Here is a 24,087-nt window from a genome sequence, read left to right on the forward strand (position 1 = left end):
GACACGTCGCTGCTGTTTCTCTGTATGTGCTGAGATGAGATACCATGTGCCAAGTTTATTAGAGATGTGGCTAAAGTGAAAGTAAGCAAAATCCTAGGAGGATTTTCTCTCCTTTTTGAAATGTTTACAGAATTAATTACAGAGGCATATTTAAAGAGGTGAGTCAGAAGACAGGTCAACAGTGACACCGTTATGGTTATTGCCATTGAGAATGAAACACGGTTTTGTGGGTCTTGAAGGTGAAGACCACAAGTGGTGGTTTTCACCTCTGGTTACATGTGACTTTATCTGCGGAGACTTAAAAAAAAACAGTTTTTTTTTTTTTTTTTTTAAGATTTTATTTATCTATTTGAAAGAGAGAGATAGCAAGAGAAAGCCCAAGCTGGGGCCGGGTGGGGGGCACGGGCCAGAGAGAGAAGCAGACGTCCCCCCTGAGCAGGGAGCCCGACCCAGGGCTCCATCCCAGGACCCCAGGATCATGACCTGAGCTGAAGGGGACTGAGCCACAACTGGGGAGACTTTAAAAGATGCGAACGCCTGGTCTTTGGGTGGTATGTATCAGGGGCTTTTCTTCTCGTTTCTGAACTGCTGGAGGCACCTCCTCCAGGAAAGACTTCAGTCTTCACTGTGATCACAATAGGAACACTCAAGTATTACTTGGTTATTCACAAGGCATCTGCTCTGGAATGCTACAGATATCTGAAATATGAAGACGGAGATTGTTTTGACTTAGGAATGTTTGTACATTCTTGATTTAATGTCTGCCCTTGAGAAGTGAAAGATAAAGTTGCTAATCAAATGTGCCATTTGCAAAAAGGTAGAGCTTGTCCTCTTTCTCTTTTTTTCCACCCTGTTCCCTCCCCCTTGCTCCACTTCCCTCTCCCCATACCTTCCCCTCCTCACCCCTCCACATCCTTTTCCTCTCCTGGTCCCACAGGGCAGTGGGACTAAAGGGGGCTTTTCCGTGTCATCGCCTGAGTACTTGGGGGTGCCCAGGGGTGGGAGCATGGAGGTGGTGAGCCAGGAAGTGGCCAAGGTGGTTAGGAGGCTGGTTACACCGAGTACATTAAGTACATCATCGAGCAAATACATACAGACCTATGAGGGTAATGAGAGCCAAGCCTGTCCCTGTTGGAGAAGGTAGATAGAACCTCATTGGTAGAGAGTCTTGGCCATCATGTGGAAGGAGTCCCTTTCAGTGTAATTAGCTTAATGGGAAAAACATCCTCTGGATTCTAGTAGGCGTTCCTCTGAGTTCTTTGGGGTACAGCAACAAGGTTGGATTGTGAGCCCCGTCACCTAAGTGGCCTGCTGGGAGATGAACTAAGCCTCTGGAGGCCTCTCTGTGGGCGCTGCTGGTCCTGGCGCCGTCTGAGCTCCAGAGTGCTCGACACAGGACACATCTACTTCTTATTTCCAGTCAAGTGAGTGAGTGGAACTCTTTGGTGGGGGGTTAGGGGGGTGGGCGGCAAGGGATGAATCCTGTTTGTTGTTCCCTTTTGTAAAATTTTTATAAGCTTTTTTTAAAATTTTTTATTATTTTTTTTTTCAACTGGGCATATTCAGAATAAAAAGGACACACAGCCCTTTCATGTACATTCCGGACTTTAAGCAACTCTGTGTCTTATCTCCAACCCCTTAATGGCAGTGGCTACTTCGTGGGTTCGTTGATAGCATGGCGCGATAAGAAGATACCCAACTATAATAATACACGGTTGCTTGTGAAGAAAATAATAATGATGATGATGATGTATATCATGTGTAAGTGCAAACGTTTGTTGATGTAAACATGGACTGTCTGGTCAGTATCGTCCTGGATCCCGCGGAAGGAGGTGTAATCTGGTGCTGCAGTTACCTGAACGTGGAATGGGTAGTGGCCTACCCAGTAGAACTGTAAACTCCACCCAGCCAGTCAGCGGCTGCGGGAATTCTCTCGAGCCTGAGCGAGGAGGACTATGACTGAAGCTTTGAGTTACTCGGTTGACACAATGTGGAAATATTTAAATCTTTGACTATTAGTGCACATCGACTGTTCAGGGAAGAAACTCAGAACGGTCAGGTGTCATGGTAGAGGGCAAACCTAGTTAGGAATTCGAGACCAGAGGATTCGTATCCGAAACATGAGCATAAAGAAACATGGAGAGAGAGCACAGTTTCTTTTACTGTTTCCTTGTTAGATTCGTAAAGCGCGCGCTCGGCCCCTCTTCCGACTCACTGAGCTATGTTGCTGTGCCAGTGATTGTTGCTGGGTGACTTGCCAGCTCCCCAAGTGAGTGGCCTGAAACAACCAGCATTTACTTGTGCACAGTTCTTCGGGATAGCGATGTATGCCGACTCTGGCTTGCCGTGCCTTCTGCTGGTCCCATCTGGGTTCATGCTGCCTCTGACTTGAGGCATCTGGTGGCCTGCCCGGGGCTGGATGGCTTAGAATGGCTTCGCTCGTACGTCTGACGGTTGTCAGGCCATGCCCCTCGGGACATCGCGGCCGTCCACGTGGTGCGACCTCATTCATGTCATGGCTTCCAGCCACAGCCATCAAAAAGGGGCTCCTCCTCCACGGGTACTTTTCAAGCCTCTGCTTATGTCGCATCTTATAATGTCTCATTGGACATTTGACGATCAGATTACATGGACAAGGCCAAATTGAAGGGTTGGAGGAATAAAATATTCTTGCAAAGTCACATTTCAAAGGGGTCTGCCTACAGGAGTGGAAGGAACTGTCCTAGCCATCTTTGCAAATAGTATCCCACGGTAGGAACCTGAGGGGGAAGGATAGAGCTTAAAGATTTGTTTAGTGGCAACACGTGGCAGATAGGTCTAACAAAATATTAGGCACTATATACAGTTTACTTGCTATTATATTTCAACCGAAGGATAATGATATGAGAGTCACTTTCTTAGTGATGGATGGGCCGTGGACATGTCAGTCATTCGGTTAACAGATATTTATGGGGCATCATTAATGGGCCACGCCTTTTTGAGGTGATAGGGAAAGAGCTGGGGAAAAGAAGCACACGTAATTCCGTGTGTGATGAAAGTCACAAGTCACAAAGAGAAACTTGTAATCCGGTAGTGTGGCTTTTGATTTTGAGTTTGAGGCAGCAGAGTTGTTCACTATTTGAGAATGCTACCGAGGCAGATTTTTATCAAGAATTTAGCCACCGTGAAGTTTGGTGTTAAAGAACAACTTGATCATTGGTTTGTCTGCCAACAGCAAATATCTGTTTCAATCATTGTGTTCTAGGAACTACCTAAAAAAAAAAAAAAAAAAAAAAAGGAGAGTCATGTATTTTTCTACGGAAGAAGGCCACTCTTTTAATCAACAGATATTAAAAGAATAACCAGTCATTACATTTTCGTATCTACCAGTGTAGCTAATAATTCTTTTTTTTTTCTCTAAAGATTGTATTTATTTATTCATGAGAGACACAGAGAGCAAGAGAGGCAGAGACACAGGCAGAGGGAGAAGCAGGCTCCATGCAGGGAGCCCGATGCGGGACTTGATCCCGGGACCCCTGGGGTCACGCCCTGGGCTGAAGGAGACGCTAAACCGCGGAGCCACCCAATAATTCTAGTATATTAGTTAGAAGCGATTGAGACACTCACCCAGTCTCCAGCATCTCCCATCTACTCGCTAGGTAGGTTGGAGTGTGAAGAAACCTGCTTGAAAATGGGAAAAGTTAGAAAACTTGGGAGTCCTCTCTTGTCAGGCCAGATTAATCGTTCTTAGTGATAGAATGTCAGAAATAAATGTAGAAAACTGCGTGGGAACAGTTTTCTTTCACCACAGTGGTCTTGTCTGTGCTTGAGAGGATAAAAAAAGTATGTGTAGAAATGACCAACAGGTGTTTAGTTTTCTGGGTTGGGGGAGAAGTCTTTAATAATTCAAATAATTGTGATCTTTGACAGAAAGAAATCAGAACATTCATACTGTTCTGTTTTCTGTTCTGTTCAATTTATGCAAAGAGCTGACAATCTTGAATCCAGTGGTGGCAATACCAGAAAAATCGGTTGCTCTGAAAATGCCACCTTCTGTTACATGACATTGGAAAGATGGGGGAAGTTAGAGCTGACTTTTTCCCCCTTTTTTTCTTTTACCTTTTTTCTTAAAATAATTTTATTACTTACATATTTTTGTTAGTGTCTTCATCCCCCACCTCCCCACCCGCCCCCAGGCCCATGATGTTGAAACTGAAAGGAAAAATGAAGCCGGTAAAATGAGTTCCAGTTCCGTGACTCTTGCTCGTGGCTTTGTGCTGGTCTCTGTACAGAACGAACTGAACCAAACTACTCCTGCTGCCGGGAATCCAGATCAAAATGGAAGAGATGATTAATAATAGGGCAGTTTGTAGTATGAGAGGGATGAGGACTCCTAAAATACAGTATTGATTCCCTCCAAAATACATTTATTTTTTTAAATAAATTTTTATTTATTTATGATAGAGAGAGAGAGAGAGAGAGAGGGAGAGAAAGAGGCAGAGACACAGGCAGGGGGAGAAGCAGGCTCCATGCACCGGGAGACCGACGTGGGACTCGATCCCGGGTCTCCAGGATCGCGCCCTGGGACAAAGGCAGGCGCTAAACCGCTGCGCCACCCAGGGATCCCCAAAATACATTTAAATTCCACATTAAATTTAAATTTGACATTAAATGTACTCTCGTTTAAAAAGTACATTTAGGGGATCCCTGGGTGGCTCAGCGGTTTGGCACCTGCCTTTGGCCCCGGGGTGCGATCCTGGAGTCCTGGGATTGAGTCCCGCATAGGGCTCCCTGCATGGAGCCTGCTTCTCCCTCTGCCTGTGTCTCTGCCTCTCTCTCTCTCTCTCTCTATCATAAATAAATAAATAAATCTAAAAAAAAAATAAAATAAAAAGTATCTTTAAATTCTGATGTTGCAGTGTGTGAGCTAGACTATCGAAGTCTGTTGTTTGAATGCCCAGGGGTAACCGTGGCCCCAAAGCGGGCTGCATGCCGTCTGAGCCAGTAGGATCGGTGGATGGGCTTGTGCAAGGGCAGCCCGAAAGTGAGGCCCTAGTTGATAGGTATGGCTGTGGTTCAGGAGGAGGGAAGTCCTGAGTTACAGTGGAGGATAAAGAGGAGAGGAGGAGACACTAGTTTTAACTGGAATAAGGGACAGCATAGCTGTTGCTCAAAATTAGCTGTGGTTGGTGACAAATATTTTGGCAAGCATGACAGGACTGTGGAGGACTCTTACTCGGGATCACACGTTAATCTAGAGATTTATTTATTTTTTTTAAGATAAGAATTTTAAGGAACTTAACAATTTATTCACATTGTCATAATTAACACAAATGGATTGATGCCATATAGAGGTCACATATCCAAGTCCTACAACTGAGTATTGGAGTTTTTTTTTTTTTTATAAATTTATTTTTTATTGGTGTTCAATTTGCCAACATATAGAATAGCACCCAGTGCTCATCCCATCAAGTGCCCCCCTCAGTGCCCGTCACCCAGTCACCCCCACCCCCCGCCCACCTCCCCTTCCACCCCCCCCTAGTTTGTTTCCCAGAGTTAGGAGTTAGAGATTTATTTTGAAAGGTATTTTCAATGTATACATCTGTGCCTTCCATTTATCAGCAAAATGAAGAAACCTTCTTTGACCATCTGTCTTCAGAGCTCTTAAGTGTCCCTGAAAAGTAGGAATGGTCAAGCCGGAGAACCAGTTTTGTTTCTAAAAGGATGAAACTGAGAGACCCTGAGATTTAAGCTGTTAAAATACATCCTGTGTGATAATGAGGATCTTTTTTTTTTGTTCTTTCTTTTGCAGACGTACATTGGAAGTGTGGTCATATCCGTTAACCCATACCGGTCGTTGCCCATTTATTCACCAGAGAAAGTAGAAGATTACAGGAATAGAAATTTTTATGAACTGAGCCCTCACATGTAAGTGTGGTATTAGAGCAGTAAGTTTCTCTTTCACTGCAGAGACGTGTAGTTGACAGATGTGTCCAGCTGTTTCCTTTGAGTCTCGGGAAAATGTTTTCGTCATTTTTTAAAATTAGACGAAGGAATGTGAAAGTTAATTGTTGTGCCTTCTTTTAAATTTCCAAAAGGCAGGGTACTCCATTTGGCGTCAGGCTCTGTAAGTTCCGAAATATTTGGGTTCACTATGTAAAATATGTTCTGTTACGAGTTTCTTGTAAGTAGCAGCTGCTGCTAATTATTTTTGCAAATAAAACAAGAATGTACATTGTTTATTCTTTTAAAGAGCCCAAGCAGCATTTTCAGTGGGTTGGGTTAAGAAAGATCCCAAGTGTTGGGTTGCGTAATGGTTTTTGAGCAAGAAAGAATGAATAATACCTTCAGTTTATGGTCTTCACAGACATTGACAGTGTTTGCCAGACATGTGCATTAGGCCAATGGTTTCAACTTCCCTGAAACTAGCCACTTGCTTGATTTTTTCTGAAGGTCTCTTGTTAGTGTAAAGAATTCCTGTAAATAACAACCTACCATAATTACGTAGCGCCGAGGTTGGAGGCCCCTGAGCTAAGGTGGCAGAGTCTGTAGTTTTAGGTGTGGTCTAGCAGAAAAGAACTTTCTCTGTATGTTTGAAGATGATCTATGGGCTCGATTAATTTTGATAGGAAAAAAAATCTAGTAATTAAAGCATATATATACCACAGTCTTGGATGTTTCTCCTGATAAGATAGCACACAGTGACACCTTTGGACTGTTTGGCACTAAATATTTAAGTAATTCCTGAAAGTGGTTGTTAAAAGCTTAAATACTATATATTTTGCCCGTCAAGTGGATCTCGATTATTCTGTTTTCTTCTAGAAGCAGTAGATGTTGCAAGTCCTCTTGTTTCATTTTGCCTGGAGGAAAATAAAATGTTGAAATTTGTTTTATGAAGTTATCCCCGTAGTTAAGCCCCTGTCATTGAAATACTTTATTTGATGACTGAGTATTTATTTTATTTTTTTTAAAGGAAGTTTTTAAAAAAGATTTATTTATTTATGATAGACAGAGAGAGAGAGAGAGAGAGAGGCAAAGACACAGGCAGAGGGAGAAGCAGTCTCCATGCTGGGAGCCCGACGTGGGACTCGATCCTGGGACTCCAGGATTGCGCCCTGGGCCAGAGGCAGGTGTGAAACCACTGAGCCACCCAGGGATCCCCGAGTATTTATTTTAAATTCTAGGCCTTGAAACTGTGCTTCCCAAAGTAATATGCTTGGATCAGGGATGTTAGAACCCTGCAGGAGCTTGTGAAATACCTAGTTTTGTAGGCCTTACCTCTCCCAAGCCAGGAATCTACATTTTTCACAAGTTTTCCAGTTGATTCTTTTGTATCCGTGAGTATGAGAACTTGAGAACCAAGAACTTATCTTGGTTTGTATATTTATAAATATTTCCCTTTCCTTAACTGCTGATAGCAAATGGTGACCTTTATGCAGGTAGCCTTCCTATGAGAGTGGTTTGTATTTATTGAGTACTTACTCTGCGCAGGTACTGCTCTCAGTGCTTTACGTGGGTGATAACTCATTTTATTCTCAAAATAATTCTGTGAGGTAGGTCGTGTTACAAATGGGAGAATTTTCCCAAAGCCACGCAGCTCCTGGGTGGGGAGCCCGGCTGTGAAAACCGTCATCTGCCTTTTTCGTGGTGGGGCCTCTGACTGTGCACTTTCAAACACACCCCAGGCCCTCCGCGGCTGCCCTAGCTGTGCCTCAGTGTGTCCCAGAGACTGCATGTCATTCTCCCGTTTGCAGCTTTAATCTCCCGTTTGGGAACGTTTAAATCTATATCAGATCTATTCTAGAACGCCAAAGTCCATGCTCTGTAATACCTATTTTTACCCCCACCCCTGAAAGATTTCTAAGAGTCTGTATGGCATCACCACCCTGGTTTACGCCCCTTACTTCCTAAGGACAACAGCTATGATCAGCTGTAAAATGAATTTCCAGTGTGCTTAGAATACAGACAAAAATATACATTTTTTATCTTTTTAATTTATTTTATTTTTTAAATTTTTTAAAAAATATATATATTTTAAACTCAATGAATGTTTATTAGATGGAGTTAGGTGACAAAAACCTTTTAGCGTGGTCTGTAAAACGCTGTGTGTGGGGTGGGCGGCCCAAGGTCCAGGTTTACTTAATAAATCTGCATTTGCTAGATTTGTATCACACCTGCCTTCCCGTCTCTGCTCTTTACGCCCTCATCGCCCGCCTTCCCACCAGGTCGTGTTTGCACATTCCGTGCCCTCCGCCCGGAATGCTTTTCCCTCCCTTCTCCCCAACAACTTCGGTTCTTCCTTTGGTTCTTTTTTCTTCCTTTGGTTCTCAGGTTGCATTGGAGCTCCTCAGGGAAGGACCGTCCCTCACCCCTCCCGGCCAAGGTCAGGTCATTGCCCTTGCCACAGTTACAGTTTAACGGTGCTTTATGAGATGATTATGGGATTCCCGTCGGCCTCACCTGCCCGCCGGCTCACCCCGAGATTCTTAGCACCTCAGGGTGATACCTTAATGCTGAGAATATAGTGAACAGGACCTGGGCTTGAGTCCCAGCTCTTCTGCTTGCAAGCTGTGTAATCTTGAGCAAATGACTTGAAAAACACCCTAGACTCAGAAATTAAACAATCTGCTCTGTTCGGTGGGAAAATAATTATTAACTCCTAGGATTTTTGTGAGAGGTAAAAATCTAGTAGATACGTAGATAATGTAATTATCTGGTGTATGTAAAGTGCTCAGTGCGCAGCGGACCACAGCCTTGTGGGAAAGGAGAATAGCTGCTGTTAACAGTAATGCGTGTAATTATCGTAATAAGAAGTAAGGGACACATTTTGAGCCTCCTCACATGCTCTTTCTTTCTTACCAGTTTCTCCTCCGTGGTGGGACATTTTCCACTTCCTTTATTTTTTAATTATTTTTATTTTTTAGAGATTATTTCTTTCCTCGAGACAGAGAAAGAGAGAGAGAGAGAGAGAGCATGGGCAGGAGGGGCTGAAGGAGAGGGAGAGAAAATCGCAAGCAGACTCCCACCTGAGCCGAAAACCAGAGTTGGGTGCTTGATGGACTGGGCCACCCAGGTGCCCCCCCACTTCCTTTAAAGCATTTTCCCTTCATTATTCTTTGTGAACGTCCAACTTTGATAGTGTCTGAAATAGGGTCGGTGCTAGCTAGGTCTCCTCCTAAAGCCTAGTCTGACATTCTCAAATGGGAATTTTGCAGCATAAAGGATAAGGTGACCTTGGGCTTTTGATGTATTTTAGCCATAACTATTTCAAGAATTTGGTCCCAGTTTGGGTAAAAAACTGAAACAGCTGCCCAGTCCACCTATACTTTGAAAATTTTAGTTTACCCCAGATTACATTTGGAATTTAGTTTGACCTGCTGTGGACTGCAGAAACATCCAGGGGGTGCCTGGGTGGCTCTTTCAGTTAAGTGTCTGCCTTCGCCTTAGGTCGTGATCCCAGGGTCCTGAGATCCAGTCCCAAGTCAGGCTCCCTGCTCAGCGGAGAGTCCGCTTCTCCTTGTCCCTCTGCCCCGGCCCCCGTCACGTCCCTGCGTGTGCACACACTCCCTCTCCTCTCTCTGTCAAACAAATAAATAAAATCTTAAAAAAAAAAAAAACAAACCATCCAGGTTATTTCCCTTATAGCTCATGCATTTTTGAAGGTGCCCAGAAATCATCCATCTTTGTCTTTTTCTTGATTGAAAGATGATCTTTCAATTCTCTTTCTCAGATAATCGAAAAATATTTACATTTCATGTACGTACGTGACGTTGCACTAGCGGACGTGTATAAATGAGTAAAATGAGTATCAACAGTGGTTTCTTAACTATATTCCTTTCCAAGGCCATTTTATATTGTACCTGTTCTCCTACCCCCTTTGTGTTTGGAGCCGCCCCTTGAGCACGGTAGCGTTGGGTGTCAGGCCCAGAGAAAGGAGGGCTCCGTGGGGCAGCCTAGGTGACACCCCTCGCTCTTCTGGTTGTGTAAGGAGCGTCTTTTGAATGTGATTTTTGTAAAATTTTATTTATTTACCTGAGAGTGAGAGACAGACGGGACAGAGCACAGGCAGGGAGGAGGGGAGAAGCCGGCTCTGCACTGAGCGGGGAGCCCGATGCGGAGCTCGAGCGCACCTGGGGCCCGACCGAGCCGAGGCGGACGCTCAGACGCTTACCCGCCGGCCGCAGGTGCTCCTCCGGTGTGAGCTTAAGGCTGTTTGCACGTTACGAGTTGTCTGATGGCTCTCATGAGGACTTGGTCCGCGTCAGGCCGTCGGGAGCTGCGCTCCCGGAGAAGTGCCTCGTACCCCAGCCGCGTGGGGAGGCAGGAGTGACGGGAAAGGCGAGGACCCCCGTGAACGGCTTGATTTCCCTCCCGCCAGCATAGCCCGTGCCAGGGCCCCCCATCCTTGTTCTCCCAGGTCCACAGCCCTTGGTTGAGTCGCGGCCCCTGGACCTTGCACCGCTGGTCTTACTGTCTTACGGCGTCTTACTGTCCTGTGGATCTTCCCAAAGTCAGCGCCCGCTTCCCTTCCGGAAACCCTCATGGGCTCCTGCCCGTGGGCCTGAGCTCCCGAGTCCTGTGGCTGCGTGTGCGAGCTCTGCGTGGTGCGGCCTCCCCTCCCCGGCCCGCACCCCCGCCGGCTCCCGCCAGCCTCCCCCCAGCCTGGCCCTTCAGGTCTCCTCCCCCCACTCCTGCCCGGCCCCACCGTGACCCGGAGGCCGCCCAGGCTCCTCGGGGCTGTCCGAGGCCGGCGCTCACGTCACTGTCACTTGTCCTGTTCTCTGCCCCCGGGGCACGGCCCCCGCGTGATCCTGTCACTCCTCTAACCGCGGGTCGTCGCGTTCCTGTGTGAAGCTCTCTAACGGGATGAAGGCTCCGTAGGTCACGACCCGCTCCCTGCAGAGGCCTGCGGGGTGACGAGGCCGGAAGCCTGGGCGCTTTCAGTCTTGGTGGCTCCTTTTAATAACTGACTCCAAGGTGGACCCGGCGAACGTCATAAAGGGCATTTCTGGCTCTATCTCGGAATGTCCTAGGGCTGTGGGTGTCCGGGGCTGAGGGTAGAGGCCCGGACGGGAGATCCAGGAGATCCAGGGGATCCAGGGGATCCCTTTTGCGCATGCAGTTGTGTTTATTTCGAGAAGCTCATAGGACAGCGGGCCCGGAAGCCCCCGAGAGGTCGGTGGCGTCGCAGAGCGTGCAAGTGCTTTCTCACGGAGAAAGCGGGAAGGCTGACGTGGCGTCATGTTGCTGAGACTTCGCTATGATTTCTCTTGTTTCGCTTTGGGGAAACTGAGCCTCTAGCGGGCTCTGTCCCGCCCAAGGCCCCCTCCCAGCACCCGATGCCGGGCTTTCCCGCCCGGCGTTCTTTCTCCTTCTTGCCTTAGAGGAGCGACGCACTCCCTGAGCAGGTCCTGCGGGTCCACCGCGCGGCCCCGACGTGCGGCCCCGACGTGCGGGCGGTGGGCGAAGCGGCCGCGATTCCCATCTCCCTGACGGACGCTCCTCTGCCTCGGGTGCACAGGAGGGGGTAGAGCAAAGGGAGGCGGGCTGTCGGGCAAGACCAGGTGGACGGCGCTCCGTGGCGCCTGTTCCTCGCGGGCTCTGGGCCGGGAGCAGGTGCGCCGTGGCCCGCGAGCCGGCTGTCCGTGTAGACCTCTGACGTGGTGACGGTGCGGCCCAGAGGCCTCCCGCCGGCCCCCTGCCTTCCCTGCGCGGCGCCCTCGGGTCCGGGTCCGAGGCGGGTGGTTGTCTGATGCAGGGCAACCAGGGCCAGAAAGCTTCTTGACGGAGGGCGACGGCGGGGACGGTGCTGGCCTGGCCCTCCCCGCGCCCCCCGAGCTCCGGGCCCAACGGGCCCCCCGACCCTCGAGCTCCTGCTCGCACCTACCATCTCGGGCCGCCGTGGCTGGAAGACGCGCAGCCAGTTCCCTGTCAAATCCCGGACCGCTTGTTCGTTCGTTCGTTCATTCATTCATTCATTCATTCATTCATTCATTCATTCATTCCAAACCGTCTTGAACTGAAGCCGGAAGTTTGGTCTCTGCCACCATAATGTTTTCCTCACGACAACCTCTGTGGCGTGATCCCACGTTCATTAGTGGAAGGGGTCTGTCTCTGGAGACTCCGAGCAGGCTCTCTGACTCCTCGTTTCTAGATCCCCGATGGAAGTTCACGTACCGCTTCCCCCCCGCGGCACATCTCGGGCTCAGAAGCCAGTTTTGAAAAGCCTGTTTGTGATGCCGAGCACGTCCCTACCCGCGTACGTAGTGGCCTCCAGGATCACGTCTTAAAGGGGAAAGTTTGGTTCTCAGCTGAGCAAGTTTCTTCCTGCAGGCGTGCGGTGTGACGGGTCTTTGACAGGCCCTGGGAAGCTCTGCAGCCTTCTAGAAGAGATCCGTGTCATCCTAAAGGAGTGGCGCTGAGGCCTCAGCCCTGCAAATAGTCAGTCTGACGCTTCATCCCCAACAAAGCACGACGGTCGGAACCCGCGTGGGAAGCCCCGTGTAGAGAGGGTGTGTTTAGGGCGGGTGGCCAGGGGCACCCCCTTGGTTGTTGAAATAAGCTTGGTCTATTGCTGAGACCTGTTTGGCGGTAGGCCAGGGTAGCCAGGGCGGAGGGAGCTGTGTGGGAGTTTGCCTAAGCAGGGGTCAGCAAATACCAGTCCCGGTCCAGTCTGGGCCAGCCAGCAAAGCAGAGATAATGGAGACAGAGTTCAGTAAAGCGTGTAGGGTCCCGGACTTCAAGGGCGGGAGAGGCAAGAATGTGTCCTGGGGCTGCTGTGGGGCTGAAATCCGTACAAAAGGGAACGGGCCCTGCTGTATCGTCCCCAGGAGGGGCCTTGTGGCTGCCCGCGGGGTCCAGGATGCGCTTCCCCACCGGCTCCAGCCTGTCTCAGGGATCCCAAGTCCCTACGTGGAAGCGATTGCTCATTCACTTAATCAGCATTATTAAGCATCCGAGATATGAGTGAGGTGCTGTGGATGCAAAGCTGGAAGTGTCCTTAAGGGTGCACAGCCTGCTATGGGAGCCAGACCAATAAATGACTACAAAAGGGAGAGAACTTGCATGAAAAACGTGGGAGATCCTGTGTGGGGCGCCTGGGTGGCTCAGTCGGTTGAGCATCTGACTCTTGATTTCAGCTCAGGTCATGATCTCAGGGTCGTGAGGTCGGGCCCCACATTGGGCTCTGCGTTGAACGTGGAGCCTGCTTAAGATTCTCTCTCTCCCTCTCCACCTCCCCTCCTCTCTCTGTCTAAAAATAAACAAAAATCCTAAAAACTTTTTAAAAAAAAATGGTAGGAGATCTAGAAAGAGCACATGTTATCATTTGCCCTGGGTAGCGTGGCGTTCCCAATGAATCAGCAGTACTGCTTGCGTTCCTAGAGGCGTCCGCGTTCCTAGAGGCGTCCGAGCTCAGGTCCCCGGTGGGGAAGGCGCTGTGGGCAGATCGGGGGAGGGCGAGCAGCCCTGCCTCAGGAGCTAGAAGACGGGACGGTCTTGAATGATGAATTTGCCGCTGACGTAAGGAATCGGGTTCTAGGCCCAGGAAATCATTTTCCCGTCAGAAGAAGCAGTGTCAATTCTGTCGTTCAGCATGTTTCTTGAGTGCCAGGTACTAGTTCTCCAGGTACAAAATCTCAGCCCTGTTGGGCTTATGTTCTAGAAGAGAGGGAGACGGTAAGCAAGAGAAGTAAATAAAATAAACGATGGTTTAGATGGCGTCGGGCGCTCTGGAGGGTGGTGGGGCTTCCTCCCTGCCACTCTCATGTCCCCTAATGTTCCGTAATTCCCAGCGTGGGTGCGGAGTGGCCCGTGTGGACTGAGGGAAGAGGATGTGTACAGAGGCTCACGTTCCCAGCGTTGGATTCTTTCTACCTGAGCTCAGCCCCTTCGCACTTTCTGTTGTATGAATGTGCTTCTCAAAGGTTTAGACAAAATTTGAATTCTTCGTTAAGGTATGAGTTCACCACGCAGCTCTTTTATTTTAAAGGTGATTATTTGTTGGTGTCCGGTTGTCCAGGCATCTTAACTTGTTGGCTCTCTGTTGCTTTAATCTGAACTTCCTCTTAGGTGATTAAGATTTGGGAAGCAGATAGACCGGTTTTGCTCTGCGCCAGCTCCCCACCCCCATGTTTTCCACATTCAGGGTCCTTGGGTAGATGTGTACATTATTATTATTATTAATTTATTTTTTAAGGCTTACTTATTTATTAGAGAGCACGTGGGGGGGACAGAAGAGGGGCCAAAGGAGAGGGAGAGGATCTCAAGTGGACTCCGCCTTGAGCACTGAGCCTGGCCTGGGGCTCCATCCACCAACCCTGAGATCATCACCCTCATGAGTCAGGTGCTCAACCGACCGAGCCACCCAGATGCCCTTAGATGTGTAATTAGTAAGAAAGTGCAAGTTATTTTGGAGTCTTGTTTTTTTAGTCCTTGAACCTGATTGCCTAAAAGGTCAACATTGAGACACTCGCTCCTGCCATCATTTCCCGTGTCACTTCTCTCTTGTTTGTTTTAAACCCTCATGGCCTCCAAGCAGGTGTCGTGTGTTTTCTCCGACACCATATGTTTGGTTATTTTCTGACACCAACGGGGGGGTCCAACAGTTCTCTTCCGCTCTGACACTACCCAGAGTTCGTGAGGGTTTCCCAGGTCAAGGCTCAGCCCCTCAAGACTGCCCGGCGTCGGATGCCTGCCGCCAGTGGAGTGCCCAGGCTACCCATGCTTCTACCCAGCTGATTACACATGTGAGGACTTCCACGGTCTTGCTCAGGTTCCGTAATTTGCTAGAACGACTCCTAGAACACAGGGAACACTTTGTTTTCGCCTGTTGATTTATTAGAAAGGCTACAACTCAGAAGCAACCAAATGGAGGAAGGACGGGCGTACAGTCTCCACGCCCTCTCTGGGCAGCCAGCCTGCTGTCCCCACCCCAGCAGCTCCCTGAGCTGAGTCTCCTTGCTCAAGAGCTTTTATAATCCAACCTGAAGCTCCCCCTTCCCCTCCTGGAGCTGGAGAGGTGAGACTGTGTGTTCTCACCCTTTAATGATGCCTTTGGTCCTTCTGGTGACCGGCCTGGTCCTGAAGCTACCCAGAGGGTCCCACTTTGAGTCACCTCATTAGCATAAACTCAGGTGTGGGTGAAAGGCACTTGTTAGGAATAACAAGAAACATTCCTATTGCTCAGGAAATTCCAAGGGTTTCAGGAGCTCTGTGCTAGGAATCAGACACAAAGACCAAATATACTTCTTATACCGTGGATGTGGACTTGTGTGTACTTTATTCTTGAGCGTTCGCTTCCCGAAACCAAGTTAATGCTGGAGTTTTCAGTGTGGTGCCCTGGAAACCGGAATTTTCCAAGAAATATCTTTCTTTTTCCAAGAAATATCTTAAGGGTGGTTCACCAGTTCAATTCAATAAACACTGAGTGTCATAAAGACCCGACTGTCAGCCCCCCTCTCGGGCACCCGCTCCAAGTGGGTCTTGGATGCTCTCCAGCCCTGCTTGTCGTCCTTGAGGACATCACCCTGCCGTTATCTCCCCTCTCCACTGTATTCTCAGCTCTTCCTTCTGGCTTTTCCATTCCCGCTGACAAACATGCTGTAATGTTTCTTGAGATTCCACGTCTTCCAGCTATCACACCATTTGTTTCCCTCGATCACAAAACTCTGAAAAAGTTGCCTACACTTGTCGTGTTGGACTTCTATCTCCTCCCTCAACTACAAGGTCACTCCCCATGTGACCTCCATGTTGTCCAATCTGTGAGTTTTGAACCCTTCTGTTCCTTTAGTTATCAGTAACATTTGACAGTATGACCAATTCCTTCCCAAAACCTGTTCTTAAGATTTGGCTTTCTGGCCTCCATACCTTCCTGTTTTCCCCCAGCCCGCCGGCTGCTCCATGTCTGGCCTCCTCTGCATGCACCTTTTCCTCCACCTCTGAATGTTGGAACGTCCAAGAGCCTGCTCTTGGGCCTTTACTTTTCTCTTCTGTAGGCATTAGATGCATGAACCCATGTGGGCTTTAAATACCCCTGATGTGCTGATGCACCCAGAATTAGGTCTCTAGCAGGACTTCTCCCCTGACCTCCCAGCAGTTCAGCCACATTCAACTCTTCGGTGTCTCTTTGGGTGTCCAAGAGGCGCTCGAACTTCAGTGTGTGTCAAACCAGACTTCAGATGGCCCCAGTCCCTCTCCTCTTTCCCGTCTCAGCCTATGGCAGCACCATTCCTTGGCTGCTCATGCCACACCCTTTCTTTTCTCTCCTGCTTCACATTCAGCCCACCATCAGGTCATGTTGGCTCTCCTTTTATACACCCAGTCTTACCACCTCCATTGCCACCATCCGGTGTTGCTTAGATTATTGGAGGAGCCTTCTAACTGGTCTCCTTCGTTCGCTTCTGCTGTTGTCTCCTCCTCCCACACCTCACCCCCCGCCCCCAGCCATCTTTTCCCCACAAATGTGGGGAAAAGCCACTGGCTAAAGTGTTTTCCTTGAGGATGCCCATCATACTGCTTTTCTTTGCTGCTCAGAAACCTGTAGTGGCTCACGTGTGTCCTGCAGAGCTCCACTTGATGTGGGCACTGGCCAACCGGCACATATATTACCTCTCACCCCCTTGTTCCAGTCACATTGGTCTCCCTGCTGCTCCTCTGGCATGAAAGACACTCTGCACTACTCTTCTCCCATCTAGGGGCTGATCTGTTCTCTCACTTCAGTTAGGAAATATCTTAATTGTCGGTGCAAACACTACCTAAAATAGCAGTCCCTACCCCAATTATGCACAATCCCCTTAGACCATTTTACCTTTCTTTGCTAATCATGATCTGATGTGTTTTTCTGGGTGTTCATTCATTGATGTCTTTCTTGTTTGTCCCCTGGACTGGAGTGCCATCTCCATGAGAGCAGGGGCTTTGTTCATTTCGCATATCCACATGGCCACAGCAATTGGAATAATGCCTGGCAAAGGGCAGCCACTCCATAAATATTGGTTGGGTGAATGGATGAATGAGTGAATTTGGGGGGGCCTACCATTTATGTGTAGAAACTGTGCGTAAAAGATACACATGGCCTTTGCCTTCAAGAATTTTCCAGGCTAGTTGGAGGGAGTAGGGAATGGCTGCGTAAAAGGGTCATTGTAATATAATACCATACGTGCAATGGCAGAGAATAAGTCGCAAGTACAGAAAAATTGGTGTGTCCCGGGATTCCGAAGGTGCCAGCTATGCTGAGTCTTGAAGAAGGAATTAGCAAGAGGTGGCTGCTGTGGTATAGTGACCAGCTGTGGAGAAGATGAAGCCAAAGGCCACTTTGGTCTAGGACACAGTGAACCAGGCAGTCTTAGGAACGGGAAAAGGTTTTTGAGTTGAGATGATAACTACACGTGGAACCTATTCTCTTTTTCTGAATAAAACATTCAGATACCAGTCTGCTTGAATATTTGGGAGGATTAAAGGATTACGCAGGTTACTCTAAAGTGACAGGAGGAGGCTTTGAGATGAGGGTAGTACTTAACAAAAAATGACAAGCTTATATGCATGGAAAGATTGTCATCTTGCATTTTCAGTCACCAACTGGGAAAATTTTTCAGATTTGTTAAATACGCCTAAATATGTATATATATACACATATGCACACATAAATACGGTGTTTTAACGAATGAGTGGTGAATGACTGAATGTTGGAATGACTTATAAGTGGAAACAGATGTTAATTCATTATGTTTTATGACAGAACTAGTTGCTGTCCGTGATGAATCAGGTTATTCAGGAAGAGGAACATGTAATACTATCAAAATCAAAGTACGGATTTTGAGCCATCATTGACTTTTACAAAGGATGCACACTCCTTTGGATATGAAGCCCTTCCCTTAGGATAGTGTTTTGTGTCTGGATGCATGAGTGTTCAGCTTGAGGTTGGAAAATTATATCCTCAATTACATCAGGAACACCCTAAGCCTTAGAGGTGGCTTAGCCTGATTAAAAAATGATTAGCAATAGAGGAATAAATTAGAGTGTATGCCTCTTCTATTAATCTTTTTCCTTCAGCCCACTGCAACAGCAAAAATTAGAAAGCACGTGGAGGGAGGGAGGATTTGGCTGGTGTGTACCATGGCTCTGTCTGCCTTTGGGAGACGCATACAGGTGTACGCTTCAGGTTGCCTGCTGAAGACCTTAGATGGCCATTAGAGGAGTCCATCTCCACTTTCATCTTCTATATTTTTATGAAGTATATATCTCTAAGGGCTCTTGGATGTTTCTTGAGGTATTGCCAGGTTTTAAACCATTGCTTTAATTGCTTTCAGAAGACATATTCTCATACTCCTGCACCCTACCTCACATTCTGTCCTACAGTGTTGTCACCGCTTCTGTCTGTATTTATAATTACCTTGGCATTATTAAGAATAGAGGCTTTACATCATTTGCCCATGGGAATAACATTATGCACAAAAACCAGGAAAGATGTTGAGAATGGCAGGATCTCATCGGTGGTCACAGAAATGTATTAAAAGTGTTCCTGAAGTATAAAGATGTTAAGACATAAATTATAAAATGAGCACGTGAGGCTATTTAAGATTACGTGATACGGGTGAGTCATTGCCATCTGGTTACTCATTACCTGGAACATGGATAAGGAAGGAGGAAGTGTGGAAATGTGTACAGGTGTTTGTTGGGCATTGTTCCTAAAGCCAATAGAAAATGGCATATAATGCTTTGCATGTTTGCTTCCTTTTCATAATGTGACATAATTTTCACTATTGCAGTATTGTATCTGATTGTGAATGCCATTGCTTGTCTTGTGGGCACAGTTAAGGTGGCTCAGTGAATCTTAAAACTAGAAAATCCTTGTCACCTTTTTTTTTTCCTATATATATTCAGGGACTTTCACTTTCTTCAGTGTTTGCATATATCTGGCATTGATCTTGAATAGGACTTTTACAATTAAAATCAATCCTACGTGGTCAGGCTCCCTGCATGGAGCCTGCTTCTCCCTCTGCCTGTATCTCCGCCTCCCTCTCTTTCTCTCTGTATCTGTCATGAATAAGTAAATTTAAAAAAAATCAATCCTATGTGAAAATTTTGGCTGTGGAAATAGAGAAGTGGAGTTTGCATAAAATTGTAGCTGGTGATCACTTGGTTGTGAGCGATCTTTCACTGGGCCGCTTCCTCCCTGCTTCGCTGTTTCTTTCATTTCTCCTTCTTTCCATTCGCGCTGGCCTTTTGTTTTGTTCCCTTCACTCCTTACCTCTCCACATCCTCACATGCTTCTCATCTTTCAAGGTGTATGAGAGGTATACCTGCATTTTGAAGCTTCTCCCCAAAAGGCCACTTCATGGCCCTGACACATATTTTTCCATAGCGTGCATTATGCCACGGTTATATGGCATGTTATTGCGGCTGTCTTATAGATTTCATGGGTTGTTTCCTATTTATGGATTGGATTTATGCCAGAGGAATCATCTTTTCGAGCAGAGACTATACGTAATACTTATTTTGTTACCTTAAGATTGGGGGTCTTAGAATCCATCCGGTTCGTTTGCTTATATATGGTTAACTTCAGGTAATACCACAGTAATGTGCTGTGTACATTACAAAACATACACAGGTATAGGGGGGAAAAAGATGAATAAAGACATAAAATAGAAGTTCTCATATTTTATATCCATCTCAAGAAACGCCCTGGGCCCATAGCTCACTTTGGAGACCTCGTGTTAGGTACCATGTTAGGTACTCAGGAAATGCTTATTTTTGGCCTTCAGCAATTCTGCGCTGGTTGCTAACAAAATTTCTGGCTGTCTAAATGAAAATGGGGGTTATGGACTGAGTAAGGTCAGTTATGCTTGGGTAACGAACCTTTACATCCCAAGATGTACCACATGAATGTTTGTGTCTCTCTGATGGTCCAGTGTGATGAGGATCAGAGGGTGTCCTCAGAGGCTCTCCTTCAAGAGGTGACACATATCCAGGTTGCTTCTATCTTGTAGTTGCAGTCGCTGCACACGTACGTGGCTTTTAGGTTTGCTGTGGTGGTTGAAGAGAGATCACAGTCAGGCCTTGGGCTCTGGTCGGGGAGCACACATGGACTCACCCGAACTGCGAGGGTAGCTGGGAGAGGAGTTCTTCCTACGTGCCTGGGAGGGCAGTGGGTGCTGGGATTTAGGAAATCCACTGCAGGCCTCCTGTTTGCTGGGGTCATCGGTTCTGTGCAAAGCAAGCTTCTGCATGAATTTAAACATGAGCTCAGTAATATAATTTAGAAAGAAAACAGGTCCTCTCAAAGTACTTTCAAATATTTTTTCCTCATCATGACTGAAATCACAGTGCATTTTCACATTTCCACTTTAATCTTATTTGAATGCATTTTATTGTATTAAAGATTTTTTTCTCTTTTTAAAATTTTTTGACTTTTTGTTTATTTTTAAAGTACTCTCTACACTCAGTGTGGGGTGGATGCATTTTAAACATAAAAGTAAAACTGTTCAGGGCGCCTGGGTGGCTCAGTTGGTTAGTGTCTGCCTTTAGGTCAGGTCATGATCTTGGGGTCCTGGGATGGAGCCCTGCATGGCACTCCCTGCTCAGCAGAGAGCCTGCTTCTCCCTCCACTGCTACCCCATGCCTCTGCTTGTGTTCTTCCTCTCTCAAATAAATAAAATCTTAAAAAAAAAAAAAAAGTAAAACTGTTCACTCCTTTTTCATGTTTCTGTTATTCCTTTTTTTCCACTTGCTATTCAGCATAGAGGCTAGTTGCTTACTGATTTATTATGAACAAAGATTTTTATTTGTGTCACATTTCCTTGTTTTTGTTTACAAGAGTAGTTAATATGTGATTATTTGAAGATGTGTTTAAATGAAATGCTTTGATAGTTTATGGGAACATATCTGTCTTTGGTGCAACTCCCCTATTATTTTCTTGGAACCAATATGTTTACTGGGGGTTTTAGAAAATTTGATGCTGACCTTGTCTATATTAATTTACATATTCATCTATTGGGAATTGTGGCAAAATAGTCATAACCAGCTTTGAAATTTAAGCCAGTGCAATGTTGATATTTTTTGGATTCAACTCTTCCCAGATGGGTGGTGAATAAATAAAACTGAATTTCCCCCACACTGGAGAGTTTAAGCTGTGCTTAAGGACAACTTGAGTTAATTTCTTTTTCCAAATATGGATGTGAAGGATTCAAAGATGGAAGGTGAAGAAATATTAAAATTTTAGAAATGATTACAGAGGAATTTTAATATTATTTCTGACCAACAGATTTTTTTAAAAAGATTTTATTTATTTATTCATAGAGACAGAGACAGAGAGAGAGAGAGAGAGACAGAGACACAGGCAGAGGGAGAAGCAGGCTCCATGCAGGGAGCCCGACGTGGGACTCGATCCCGGTCCCCAGGATCACGCCCCGGGCTGCAGGCAGCGCTAAACTGCTGCGCCACCGGGGCTGCCCCGACCAACAGATTTTAATTTTAAGGCAATAATCTTAATTTTCATGGTGGAAAAACCAAAACCCACGTCTTCACCCCCAATATCATGTCACTCTATTTTCATCTTACACAATGTAGATAATGTTATTTCTGAATTTTACTTCCAGATTTATACCAGTTATTCTTTTGTTAATTTTGCTCATAATCAAGTACTTGTAAAAATATTTGAAGTATATCCTTTATATGCTTTTCTTGTATCCCCTTAATCTGGAAAAATACTCCTTTTTTTGCCAGTAGTTTTATTGAATATAAAAAGCAAGCTCCAGTTCATATATCTCTATGCATTTGTTAAAAAGCGAATTATCTCATGGGTATATATCTTGTCTTACTTACAATACAGTATCTTCTTTTGGGAATAGATTAAATTTTTTATTGTCTTTAAACGGTACAAGAGTGCCAAATTAAATATTTGGCTATTAATGGTTGTAGATCAGTGTACCCAAAGGTATGGTTAAAAATCATTGTCAACCAGCTCTTTGAAGGCATTAAAGAGAGCCCTAAAGTAGCGTGGATAATTAGAATAGGATTCTAACTGGTAAGCCAGATGTGCACTTGGATGTTGGGAGCTTTGTACTTACTGTTTTTGGAATGTCCTGGCCCCTTAATTTCTGTGTGTCTGTACCAGTCATCTACCTACCTACCTACCTACCCTACCTACCTGCCTGCCTGCCTATCTTTATATGCCTCTGTCTGTCGTCTCTGTATGTCCTTCTTCCTCACCTCCTTCAGGCCCTTTGCTTGGATGTCACCTTCTGATTGTATCCTTTCTGATCCCCTCTCCCCCTTTCTGCCCTGGCCTAGCACACTCTCTTGTGTGCTTTATTTCTCTTCTCACCACCTTCTGGCAAACTGAACTTTGCTTATTTTCTTTATTGCCTGCCTTCCTCATCCACATTGCTCTGTGGAATATTCCTGATGACCAGAACAGCGGCTGGCCCATGGCAGGCAGGCTGTAATATCATTTAACATAGATTCAATAAGCCTTAATCACATGTTAAAAAAAAAAATCTCTCATGTTCCAGGAATTCATATCAAAAGATGAAGCCAAATTGTAAAGACTTTGCCTTCGCTGGATATTCAGTGGAATTTCAAATGGTATAATTTTAAAATATGGGAAACAATCCCTTTAAATATTCACAACAGAGAATGGAAGATAATAAAGTTATTCAAGTATGAGATTTGAGTGTATCTTGAGAATATTACAGCTAAAGATTCAGAGATTAACTTGCACTATCAGTACCATTACTTGTGGTGTTTGGGTTGTGGATGTCAACAAAGCCTCAACGTCAGCTGGGCACTTGTAACAGAGACCCTTCTATCAACTTGGAGATATAATTGAGAGGTCTTATTTACATTAAAAAGAAGGCAAATATTTTCCAATTCTCTTTTTAGAGATGACTCGCAAGAAATACATCTTAACTGTTTTTTGAGTTATTGGTGGCCAATAGATGGCTTATTTACATTGGAGATCTCAGTGAATGGAACAGTACATTTTCATAAGCAAAAGTTTCCTTTTTAGCATCTCTGCAGAAGCCTATATGGCAAGAATCCTCTTGGAATTAGCAAGGAAGGAGAAGAATATTGGGTTTTTGCAGAACACTTGAGATTTGAAGTGGTTGGGTGAGAGAATAGGAGCTAAAGCATAAAATTAGGAATGCATAAATAATTTCAATAGATATAGAATCCATGTCAACAGTCGTGCATTCAGAATTCCTGTTTCCATAACATGTGGCAGGGCAAAGGGCCTCCAGACTTTCTGTGGACTAAGTGTTGCTAAAATTTATTTTCCTTGATACTGAGACTTATGAACAGAGTTTTAAGTGAATAAATGAAAAATTTCCAAGAAATTGGCTTTCTTAGTTATACTTATAGGGGGGCTCATATATTTTGAAGCAGATTTATTTACCTGTCTATCTACCTAACTACTTACCTACCCTTCCATCAATATATCATCTTTCCCCACCAAACAAACAGACAAAACCCAAAGAAGAGCCGTTACCATTAGCATGGATTTTAGTCACATTAATTGCATTATTTGGCTTTCTATAGTTCAAAAATGTGTGAGGAATGTGAATGGGAGCTAGTTATTATATCCCCCCCCCCACATTGAAAATCAACGAGAAAAAAAAAAAAGAAAAAAAAATCAACGAGAGACAGCTTAATCATTTATAATCAATATTATAAAATGGCTAGCTTTTTAAAAATCAGAGAAAAGGAAACAGAAAGTAAATGAGGCCCAAACAGAAGTTAATACCATGCTGTCCTATATGGTTATTGAACTTGGTTATTTTCATTTCCTAGTAGTCAAAACAAAAAGGAAAATATGATCAATTACAAAATGATTTTTGCACATAAGATCAAAGCACGTGAGCTGCTCGAGAGAAGTGAAGTTCTCCTTACCAGTTAGAGCTACAAGAAATTTCTCTTATGGGACCTAGGAGGTGAAGCATGTCCTCTCTACCACACCTCTCAAAATTTCCCTGCAGGAAATAGTAGTGAATTTTATATAGCTGCTGCTTAAACCACTTCGCCGTGTGGAAGCTAAGCTAAGATAGGCCACTCACAGGGTGTAATACCCACGGCGTAGGTGGGGGAGAGGCAGGACGTGAAGACACGTAAGGC

At 45.7% G+C, this 24,087-nt stretch overlaps 1 protein-coding gene across 6 annotated transcripts in view; it reads left to right on the forward strand.

Moving 5' to 3' along the window:
• The window catches only part of MYO1B (myosin IB), a 175,602-nt gene that overhangs the window by 45,007 nt on the left and 106,508 nt on the right, over positions 1-24,087 (forward strand). For 5 of the 6 annotated variants that reach the window (XM_038585198.1, XM_038585197.1, XM_038585200.1 and 2 more), the window contains one exon: positions 5,792-5,907. The exons of the other annotated variant lie outside the window; for it this stretch is intronic. In XM_038585198.1, the coding sequence (XP_038441126.1) occupies positions 5,792-5,907 (116 nt within the window). The remainder of the gene's footprint in view (positions 1-5,791; positions 5,908-24,087) is intronic. 6 annotated transcript variants of the gene reach the window in all.

Source organism: Canis lupus, chromosome 37, assembly GCF_011100685.1.
Source record: "Canis lupus familiaris isolate Mischka breed German Shepherd chromosome 37, alternate assembly UU_Cfam_GSD_1.0, whole genome shotgun sequence".
Lineage (NCBI taxonomy): Eukaryota > Metazoa > Chordata > Mammalia > Carnivora > Canidae > Canis > Canis lupus.